At 39.5% G+C, this 12004-nt stretch overlaps 1 protein-coding gene across 1 annotated transcript in view; it reads left to right on the top strand.

Moving 5' to 3' along the window:
- LOC142340320 (uncharacterized) overlaps positions 1-11463 on the top strand; it is a 35653-nt gene extending 24190 nt beyond the window's left edge. The window contains exon 2 of the mRNA XM_075390895.1: positions 10785-11463. Coding sequence (XP_075247010.1) covers positions 10785-11463 — 679 coding nt within the window. The remainder of the gene's footprint in view (positions 1-10784) is intronic.
- The last annotated feature ends 541 nt before the right edge of the window (positions 11464-12004 follow it).

Here is a 12004-nt window from a genome sequence, read left to right as displayed (position 1 = left end):
TGTAAACAAATTTATACTCATTTATATTAGTTAGATACGAAATATGAAATTCAAAAGATCGGAAAAAATATACCCTGCTGAATCAAGACCCATTCATTGTCACAATTGTCCAAGGCAATTTAAAAATTTCCATTCACTAATGCAACATCGCCGGGCCAAGCATTATAAAGGCCATAGCAGAAAACAGTTTTACAAGTCCCGACCTCTAAATCTAAAAACTGACAAATTTTCATTAGCAATGGATAAATTAGCATGCCTACTCGAGTCTCTTTATATTTCTCGAGAGCAACCCAATTGAACTTTGGTCAATATGACATAAATCTATTTATAGACATGACGGAATAATGATGAAATGATTAAGTCAAACAAACAAATCGGTCTGCAACAATTTTTTCATTCTTTCCGCCATTGGTTCTTTTTTGTTGTTCAATATAAGTTTTGTGAAAACTCTTTAGTTCTTTGGCACCTTATTACACTACTACAAGTCTTTTGTTACATAACCTTCTTCTTGAATTTGCTTTCATCCTGCTTTTCCTTTCAGTTCCATACGACATAAAAACAAGTTTTCATTTCTCTTGTTACTAGAATTGGCTCTAGACTCGGTGCTGTTAAGTCTTTATAAAATTTTCCTTACAAAGAAAACTGTGTGCGTTGTTACCGTTTAAATCCCTAAAATCAGAACAAAAAACATCTCAATTGTTTATCCATCACCTGTAATATGGCTGCTGAATATTTAGAAATTGCAAAGACAAGTGAGCGAGGCACTCGAACCCTTGTGCGAATGTGTCACAACTTCAAAAATATTGTCCTTGTAAAGGAAAGCTTTGATGATAAGACAGATTTATAGCACACAAAAAACAGCTTTATTGTTCCAGTTAATTACATTGAACCAATACTTGAATACACAAAACAAAACGATTTATTTCATCTTACAAAAACGCCAGAAAAATCACCAAGACAAGAAGAGTCTCCATATGCTCATCGATATTATGGATGTATTACTCCCATTCAAACAAAGAAGCAGGATGTGAAAAAATTGGCGAAGCGAACAAGAAAACTTTTTGCAGACTACGATCATGACTGCATTGAAATTTGGGAGAATCAATTGGGGCAGCTAGAAGAAGTTGAGCAAATATCTGGTTTTTGGAATTTTGATCAGTCGCCAAGTGAAGAAACAAAAACCCCGGAAAGCCTCTCGTTGCTTGTAAACAATTTTTCTGATGATATCAACTTTGATGAAACACCTCCATTGAGCCAGTGCTATGCCCCCGTCAAGAAGGTCATCAAGTTATCTCGACTCTAAACAAAAAAAACCCACCTCAAACTCATTGTGCATATTGAACATTTCATTTGTTGCTTTTCATTGTTCCAACGTATGAACTTTGTGTTTCCTTCTTTAAACTAGTTCTTAATTTAATTTTCTCTAACAATCAATCTTAGCGCTAGACATTGCATGATTTTTTGAGAGAAAGATTTAGGCGATGCGGCGAAATTCAGACATTGAACAGACAAGTATTTGAGACATTGCCGTAAACAAATAAGCAAAAACAGACCGGGTTGAAATAAACCCAGTTAAAGCTTGGATTTTTTCATATCATGACAGACAGTCAATAAACATATTTCACTAATTGCTATTATTCAGTAGAGAAAGTGAAACAAAACTAGGCTATGTAAATAAGAAGTAAAACTGTGATCTCAGAATCACCTGTGATGAACCAACAAAAACTAGCAAAGCAGGTAAACAAGTGCATCTGTGATATTGACACAACAGTGTGGTAGACTTGCTGCCCCCCCAACCACTATTTGTGGAGCAGTAGCTTTCAGTCCCAAAAGTAAACAAAAAAGACGCGCACTCTGATTGGTTGAGAGTGTTGTGAAAATGTGTCCCCTCCAACAATAAATTTTTCTCATTTGCTTTTTGCCTTAACTTTCAACTCAAGTTACAGAAATAATTTTCAACAGTCTTATCAAAACTTTCATTCTTTCCTCTTGAAAACTTTCACCCCATTTCCTTATTTGTCTCAAGTTCTTACACCTGTAATGAATTCAGAGAAGTGTAGAGTTTGCAAAAAGACACTTTCGGACAAACGAAGCTTACGTCGGCACATGAAAGATGTGCATAAACATTATGCACAAACAAACGTATTCGTGTGCGATGAGTGCGCATTTGCTAATGAAAAAGTTGTCGAGCTCGAGACGCATATGAGACAACAACACAACTCAACCCACCCACGCTTTTGCCTATACTGCAACAAGTTTTTAACAGACAACCTCAAGTACATGGAGCACATGAATAAAAATCTTGGACTGACAGTATGGGATGCTAGTGCTGAAAACAACCCAAGTTCTGGAATTCTTCCGTCCGAGCAAGCTTTCGGCTGTGTTTTGAAAACATATGACATACCAGTGGGAGAACATGAAATAGACTTGCTAAGTTTCATGCGTAGCAAACGTGATGAGATTGAAAACGTTGTTCAACTCAACACCCAAAATCAAGCACAAAAACTTCAGTTTAGCGCACTGGTACAACTCACAAAACCAACGAGCGATGAAAATGTTAGCAGCCAGCCAGATCGCATCAAAACATACATCAACTCAAAAATGCAGCGGGTCGACTTCACAGGCTTGAGCAAATCCTGTTTCGCTGGAATGGTTGAACAAATGCTGCTTGCCTTGAACAATTTTGCATCCCATGGTAGCGGCTGGACAGTAGATAGCATTGAAAACATTGAATTGAGGCTCGCCAGGTCAAAACCAATTGCTGCTTCTTCATATTTAGCTCTGCCTACTGAGCTAGCAAAATGTCAGTACCTGTTGAACATTCGAAACCGACAAGACGAGAAATGTTTTCTCTACTGCTAAACAGCTCAGTACCATAGCACATTCGGACCCCGGTTGATACCCGCCAATGCTTCATGGAGACAAAAGACAAATCCAATAATGTATAGTTCGGAAAATCCAGGAGCAAAACAAGCGGCTGGTGAATTCATGATGCCCATGGCTTTTCACCAGATGGAAAAATTTTAACTGCTGAACTTGGTACGCGTTAATGTTTTTCGACACTCGAACAAGAAACTGATTCCTTTCCGCATGTCAAATAATAAAAACTACAATTTCAATCTTGCTCAGTGATGGATCAATGCATCACTATGTCCTGATCACAAATATCAAGGCACTTATTCATAAATATCTTGGAAAACACCAGCGCATTGACAACCATTTGTGTCGTAACTGTTTCCACATCAGCACCTCATTGGCTCAACATGAGAGACATGAAGAAATATGCCATCAAAACACGCAAGCAATAATTAAAATGCCGAAAGCCAATAAGCAAAACTTTGAATTCAAAAATGTTCAAGCCCGATGGTTTGCGCCGATAGTTGGATTTTTCGATCTGGAGTCAATAATTGAACCAGTTGCTAACACTATCAATACACAACAAAACTCAGTTACTAGAGCATTGGAGGAACACAAGCCGTGTAGTTATGCTTTGCTCTTCGTTGCTTTAAATGAAACAAAGCCATTCTACTTCGATTTCAAATGTGGTCCGAATGTCATGGTTGAATTTGTTAAGTCACTGGAACAAATTGCTAGGGATATATACGACGTGAAACAACAACACAAAAACTTTGCCGGCGAGCCAACAATCACTAAAGATCAAGCTAGTTTGTGTTGGATTTGTGAAACTGAATTGAATACATCCTCACAAGATCCCACTGTTCTAGACCACTGCCATTTCACAGGAAAATTTTTGGGATGGGCACATGCGCAGTGCAATTTGAAACGCAAAACTCTAAACTTCACCCCCCTATTTGCGCACAACTTGGCAAACTATGATCTTCATCACGTAGTATTAGCACTACAAAGTCTGAATGACAAAAACACAATTTCAGTTGTGCCAAGCACGAGTGAGAAATTCCTCTCATTGCAAATTGGAGTGCATATGAAAACAACACAAAACAAGAAAGGTGTTTGGACAAGCCAGTATGAGTATATCAGACTATTGGAGTCATTTAAGTTCATGAAAGCATCGCTCGACAAGTTGGTACAGAACCTGCCATCTGATCAATTCACCTTATTGGAACAACATTTTCAAGCGTGGCCAACAACGTCGGTTAATTTGTTAAAACAAAAAGGCTCGTTCCCTTATTGCTTCGTCGATAGCTTTGAAAAACTGCAAGAGGCCCAGCTTCCCCCTCTCGAGAAATGGTCAAACAGTTTGCAGCAGTACGAGGTAACAGTGAGTGAAGATGAATACAAGCGAGCCCTCGAAGTGTTCAGTTTATTCAAGTGCCAACACATTGGTGATTACTACAATTTGTATTTGACAACAGATGTGTTTCTCCTCGCTGCAGTAGTACTCTGCTTTAGAAAAGTGTGCTATGATACATATGGGCTCGACTGCTGCCAGTATTACACGGCTTCCAACTTGTCAGGAGATGCAATGCTCAAAATATGCAACCCTCAACTACATCTTCTAACAGAAAGGGAACACCTCGACATGGTAGAAAGTCTTATAAGAGGAGGCGTGAGCTCGGTTTACAGCAAGCGGCTCTGTCGCGCAAACAGCAAGTTTCTTTCGGACTACAAACCGAAGAACATTTCCTCTTTCATAATAATGATCGATGCCAATAATCTGTATGGAGGAATCATGGAAAAATTCCCCTTACCCCTCCATGATTTCGAAATGTTTGACAAAAGTGAATGGACCGATGAGGAAGCCCAGGAAATTTTGCGTCGAATATTGAATACGCCTGATGATGATGAGGTTGGATACATAGTTGAAGTCGATTTCAGTTATCCCGACAGCCTGCACGATCTACACTCTGATTTTCCTTTGGCGCCCACAAAAGATGCGATTGATGAATGCTGGCTCAGTGAGTATCAAAGCAGCTTGTTGGCCGACATGCAAATTAAAAAACCCCGCAAGTGAAAAAGCTCATTCAGACGTTGTTCGATAAACAGAATTACACTCTGCACTATCAAACCCTCAAACTCTACGTTGAACTAGGATTGGTGGTGACCAAGCTTCATAGAGTGCTTTCGTTCAAACAGCAAAAGTGGCTAGCACCCTACGTAAAACTGAACACCGAAAAGCGAAAGCAAGCGAAGAATAAATTTGAGGAGGATTTTTTCAAATTGATGGTTAACTCATCGTTTGGAAAAACTTGTGAGGGAAAGCGAAACCGAATGAAAGTCAGGATAACCCGCACGGAAGAGGAAACGCTAAAGTGGACAGACAAGCCCGAGTACCAATCATCAAAAATTATTAGCGAAGATCTTGTCACAGTATGCCTTCAGCAATCAGAAATACTTTGGGACAAACCAACCATAGTGGGTGCCTGTATATTGGATTTGGCAAAGAAGTCCATGTTCGAGTTTCACAACAAAGTCATGAAGAAAAACTTTGACTGCAATTTACTTTACTCAGACACGGACTCTTTCGTATATGAAGTGCGTTCAAGAGACTTCTTTGCAGAAATACAACGGAAAAAGTCGGTCGCTGAACAGTTTGATTTTTCAAACTTTCCACCAGAACACCCCTTGTATAGCAGGGACATTGCACGTGTCACTCTTAAATTCAAAGATGAGATGGGAAGCCGGCCAATTGCTGAGTTTTGTGGACTCAAGCAAAAGCTGTATTCAATCAAGCTCGCTGAAGGCCAGTCTTTTTCACTAGCCCCCCCCCCTTTCACTCTACAAACACAAGTAATCAAAACAAACAGGCATATGCAAATCATTCTAGCAAATAAAGTTTGTTTGGGTATGGAAACAATGGAATGAATTTGAAATAAACTAAGTGTGCTATGATACATAAAGTGTGCTATGATACATATGGGCTCGACTGCTGCCAGTATTACACGGCTTACAACTTGTCAGGAGATGCAATGCTCAAAATATGCAACCCTCAACTACATCTTCTAACAGAAAGGGAACACCTCGACATGGTAGAAAGTCTTATAAGAGGAGGCGTGAGCTCGGTTTACAGCAAGCGGCTCTGTCGCGCAAACAACAAGTTTCTTTCGGACTACAAACCGAAGAACCTTTCCTCATTCATAATATTGATCGATGCCAATAATCTGTATGGAGGAATCATGGAAAAATTCCCCTTACCCCTCCATGATTTCGAAATGTTTGACAAAAGTGAATGGACCGATGAGGAAGCCCAGGAAATTTTGCGTCGAATATTGAATACGCCTGATGATGGTGAGGTTGGATACATAGTTGAAGTCGATTTCAGTTATCCCGACAGCCTGCACGATCTACACTCTGATTTTCCTTTGGCGCCCACAAAAGATGCGATTGATGAATGCTGGCTCAGTGAGTATCAAAGCAGCTTGTTGGCCGACATGCAAATTAAAAAACCCCCGCAGGTGAAAAAGCTCATTCAGACGTTGTTCGATAAACAGAATTACACTCTGCACTATCAAACCCTCAAACTCTACGTTGAACTAGGATTGGTGGTGACCAAGCTTCATAGAGTGCTTTCGTTCAAATAGCAAAAGTGGCTAGCACCCTACGTACAACTGAACACCGAAAAGCGAAAGCAAGCGAAGAATAAATTTGAGGAGGACTTTTTCAAATTGATGGTTAACTCATCGTTTGGAAAAACTTGTGAGGGAAAGCGAAACCGAATGAAAGTCAGGATAACCCGCACGGAAGAGGAAACGCTAAAGTGGACAGACAAGCCCGAGTACCAATCATCAAAAATTATTAGCGAAGATCTTGTCACAGTATGCCTTCAGCAATCAGAAATACTTTGGGACAAAACAACCATAGTGGGTGCATGTATATTTGATTTGGCAAAGAAGTCCATGTTCGAGTTTCACTACAAAGTCATGAAGAAGAACTTTGACTGCAATTTACTTTACTCAGACACGGACTCTTTCGTATATGAAGTGCGTTCAAGAGACTTCTTTGCAGAAATACAACGGAAAAAGTCGGTCGCTGAACAGTTTGATTTTTCAAACTTTCCACCAGAACACCCCTTGTATAGCAGGGACATTGCACGTGTCACTCTTAAATTCAAAGATGAGATGGGAAGCCGGCCAATTGCTGAGTTTTGTGGACTCAAGCCAAAGCTGTATTCAATCAAGCTCGCTGAAGGCCAGTCTTTTTCACTAGCCCCCCCTTTCACTCTACAAACACAAGTAATCAAAACAAACAGGCATATGCAAATCATTCTAGCAAATAAAGTTTGTTTGGGTATGGAAACAATGGAATGAATTTGAAATAAACTAAGTTTTTTTTTCAGGTTGCACCAAACAGTCAGCAAAAGGGGTCACAAAAGATGCACGTCGCAGCATGACGCATGAATTGTACAAGCAAACTCTTTTGGGCGGTGAGGTGGTGCGTCTGCTCAACACGAGAATAGCTTCAAGCAACCACAGGCTGCACACAATTGTGTTCAACAAGAAATCTTTGTCAGGCTACGATGACAAACAATTTAGTATGAATGACCAAGTTTCCATGCTGCCCTTTTGTCATCGTTCAATAAGAGAGGATATGTTCTTCAAATCAATAATGAATGACCCCGATTGGGGCGCCGATGACTTGGGCGAAAGCGAGCAGGAAAGCGGGCAGCAGGCGAAGGAAAGCGGGCAGCATGCGCAGGAAAGCGGGCAGCATGCGCAGGAAAGCGGGCAGCGGGTGCAGGAAAGCGGGCAGCGGGCGCAGGAAAGCGGGCAGCATGGGCAGGATAGCTCGCAGCAGGTAAAAAACAAAAAGCAACAAAAAAACAAACGTCAAACGCAACAGTCAGCAAACGTTCCACAAACTAATAGCATTCTAAACACAAGTTTCAACTCAATTCCCGACCCAAGTTTTCACCAGCGAAATTTTAGCGAGGACGAATTGAATCAAAATTTGGTAGATTTTGACAATTTGTCAGAGTTTTCGGACAGTGGTTCATCTACAGACGCAGCTTGCGATGGATTCATTCTAAGTCAAGCGATGGAGGATTCAGATAGCAGCCCCCAACCTCTAATCACAATTGATGAACAACCTCCAGCCAACCTCCCAGTAACAATTGATCAACAAAATCTGCAAGATCAACCACCTACCAAAAAGAGAAGACGAGCAAGAATCATAGAAAGTAATAGCGAAGAGGACTGACGAACCAAACAAAACTAAAAAGTCTTGTCTCATCCTGTATTTGTACCTATATTGTCCAAAAAACACTTGAAGCCGGGCTTATATGGCCCAATTGGCTTTTTTAAAAAATTAAATTTGTACCGTCCCCCCTTTTTGGGCTAGAAATTTCTTGTGTGTAGTGAGTGAGGTCATGTCAAAGGGAGGGACACTGACGGACGTACCAGGAGGGGTTGATCTGCCACGGCATGTGACAGAACACCGTTCTTCCTGCACATATCAGACTGCATCAAAATTCGTTTTTGCAACAAAGTTTGTGTCGCAAAGAACCTACTAAGTCAGCTTTTCCGCTGCCATACATGCAGGGTTTCTCTTATTATTGTGTTACACCCAATAAAAGTCAGCAGAACCGGAATTTTTGAAAAATAGTTCCTACCCATATATCCGGTCTACTACAAAAAAGTCTTACTCAATTGTTGCGGAGGGTGATGTGTAGTTGTCCGTTTCCCAAATCATGAACAACCCGGTCTTGACGTTCAAAAATTTCTGGATTTTTGCACTTCCCGCAATGGCAGATGTGCAAGTCAATGAAGCCTCTGTTGAGGCAAATTTTTATTGGTCGAAGTGATTTTCCTGAAAGGGAACCGCTGTTGAACAAAAATTGATAATTGCTCTCATGTTTACCTATTGTTTTAGACTAAAACTGATTTACAAGCGTATTGGATTTCGATTTCCGGTACAATAAGAAATATAGTTTTGAAATGAATAGGGAACGGGTTTAACTGCAGCGTTTCCAAAGCTTCCTTAATTTTAAAACGACATTCGCGAGTTTTAAAGAGTTGAGTACCAAGGCTTGTAAAAACAAGGATTAGTTTGACAGGTCATTTTTGAATCTGACTGAGTTTTTTTTCAGTAAAGCAAAGCTCCATTACTATCTAAATTTACTTACTTGTCACAGACGCTGGACGCTTTCCTGTGTCGTTTTCCATTAACTGATTACTCTTTAAATCTATCCCAAATTGGCAATTTTCAATTATTTTCCTCTCTTTTGGAAATACTGGGTTCCTTATTATTTTATGAACGCTAATAACAACTGTGTTACATCTTGAAATATCACTATCTAAAAGAATGCAAACGCTCTTGGTAAGGGGGGGGGGAGATATATGTGTCCCACTAAGTTGGTGGAGGAGGCGAATAGATTCAGAAATACTAATAAATCCATGCTAAACATTCAAGTAATATACACCACCATTGACTTATTATTCTGAGAAAAAATATCAGACTTCGTTTGCATTTTCACAGCTCTTCATCCCCTCATCCCAAAGTCATTTTCCTTTTTCTGAAAACGTTTTTATTTAAAGAAAATCGGAATTGCCAATTTGTGAAATTGATTCAAACATCTGGAAACTTGACTGATAACAGAACTTGACGAGATTAGGTTTCCGTGCAGTGAAATAAAAAGAGAAACGATAGATCGAGCTAATGCTTTAATTAACGGCTATTGATATAGTATTATTTATTCCAGTTATGGATAGCTGTTATGCCAGCAGTTATGGATAACAGTTATATTTATTATATTTATACGAGATTTATTAAGCCAACTCAAATGATAAGAGAAAAATGGAATTTAATTAGCTGCTAATCCTTGAAGTTTAAACAAAAATAGTGATAAAGACCACTAGAATTTAAGAATTTTGAGCGAAGTTTTATAAGCTTGAATCACTGTTTTTTAACCAAAAATGTTTATAAGCTGGTTTCCCTGGGTCCCCTGAAACCCTTTATTTAATTCCCATAATCTTGATTTTTTGATGTGTCGGCAAATTTTTCTAAGATCTTGCCGCAAAAACCTAGTGGGGGACCAAAAAACCTAAAATTCTGAACATTTTTGGCTAAAAATCGGGTTAGGTTATGTTAAAATCGGATATATGAGCGCTAAAACTTGAACAGCGATGAACAATGAAGCACCAAAGTGACAAGAATTGTACGTAAAAGTATGTCAAGCTAACGCGCCTTTGTCTAGCACTGCTTAGTTTTTGGCGGGAAAGTTGCAAAAGTTGCAAGCAATTTGAACTAATTTCATAGCACCGATGTATAATTTAGGCGAAAAGTTAAGAATAAAACAACAAAATTGCTTTAGTTCCAATATAGGGGGAGGGGACATTTTATTCAAATAAAAAAAATTTTAAGTGTCCCACCCCGTTGTAGTCGGGCCGAGAAAATCAGGCTTCCAAAAATGTCCGTCCCCCCCCCCCGTTGAGGTTCTAGTCACTTTTTTATACTACTGTCCCCCTCCTCTATGCTTATTCTACAGGGGCAGATCGATGTCTCTTCCAGAAAAAGAATTGTGGCGAATAGCGTTGAAAAATAATTTTACCGGAAAGCGTCCACATCTTGTAGCGGTGAATTTAGCGGTGAATCTTTTAGCCACATTCATCGCAACTCTTACATTTTTTAGCGATTTTTAGCATTGAAATGCGGACCCGAGGTCTATATTTCTTCGTAAGCTTAAACTAGCGTAGCGACAGAATAAAACGCTCGCCACTCGTTTGAGAGCAACGCTAGTCCGATGTCATTTAATTATGATTGCATTTATTTTGAGAAAAAAAATTAAGCCCCTCCATTTTTTTTTAATTTAATGTAATGTTTTGTCATTAATTTGGGCCAGGGTGTTTAATTTTTTGGTTTCTTTTTAGCGATGAAAAAACAGGCACAGGTCCCCACAGACGAAGGTCGTCAATTTCGACGGACACAGCTGTCAACGTCGGTTCCATATCACTGCCATCCGTCAAAACAACCCAACAACCCTTGCCAAATCAAGTCGAGAAGTACCCCAATCTTAATGAGGTAGATAGAGAACAAACTGTTGACGGGGATGAAAACATAGCAGAATCAAAACCCAAAAGAAGAATTATTCCTGCAATTGACAATGATATGCGGCATTCGGATGAATTTGTTAAATCGTTGTCAAGCATCAGGCTTTCATCAAAATCTTCAGCCTCGATCGAAGATCAGGAAAAACCAATGCTGAAGAAATCTGAAATTGAAGAAGAATTGAGCAAGAAGGGTCCGGACCAGACCCCTCAAACCCCTCTTTTGTACCCTCCAAATGCGCCCAAGACTCCGTTTAGCGTTGTGACACCCGATAGACCTCGAGGTGGAAGGAAGTTGAACAAATTGTTTTGTACGAATTGCAATGAATACGTCAAACATGAGGCAGAAATGGAGCCCACAACCGAAGCTTGGGTTTGGTGCATTTGCCTGGCTGCTTTTCTTTTATGGCCTCTATGTTTGATTCCGTTTTGCATGGAAAGCTGCAAACAAGAATACTATTACTGCTCTCGATGTAGTATGCGATTCAAGGACAACAAATGAAAAAGAGATAGGAAACAAACAAAAAAAAGATTAGGAATTGTTTCCCTTTACCCCGTGAACTTTTTTGTTTTCATTTCACCAATTGAGTGATTTTTCACTGGTGTTCTACAATCTATTGAGAAATGAATCTATTGAATATATTTCAATACACTGTTCAAAAATCTCACTTATGGAGGGTCATAATCTAGTGTCATGGGGGTGGAGGGAGCGGAAACAGGCCTGAAACAATAATGCTTAATAATTCTGAGGAGGGCTTCGAACGAACTCTGCTAGAGTTAATGTAACCTTGTCTATGATACATAACTCTTATTGAATAAAAAATGTTATAGAACAAATCAATTCAATTATAAATGTATGAATATAAATTTGTGAAAATTCTGTTCTAAATCTTTTGACGGTTAGAAGCCGGAACAAGGATGAGCAGGTCAAAGTGAGCGAGTGTCCAGATATAGAGCTCCAGTTAAGAAATCCTAAATTGTTTTAAAACAATTTTTGCTTATCTCATTATTGCAAAGCTGGACTTTTGCTCGACGAAAAAATG

This window comes from Convolutriloba macropyga, chromosome 5 (assembly GCF_964194025.1).
Source record: "Convolutriloba macropyga chromosome 5, txConMacr16.3, whole genome shotgun sequence".
Classification (NCBI taxonomy): domain Eukaryota; kingdom Metazoa; phylum Xenacoelomorpha; order Acoela; family Convolutidae; genus Convolutriloba; species Convolutriloba macropyga.
This window is presented reverse-complemented; position numbering and strand designations above follow the sequence as displayed.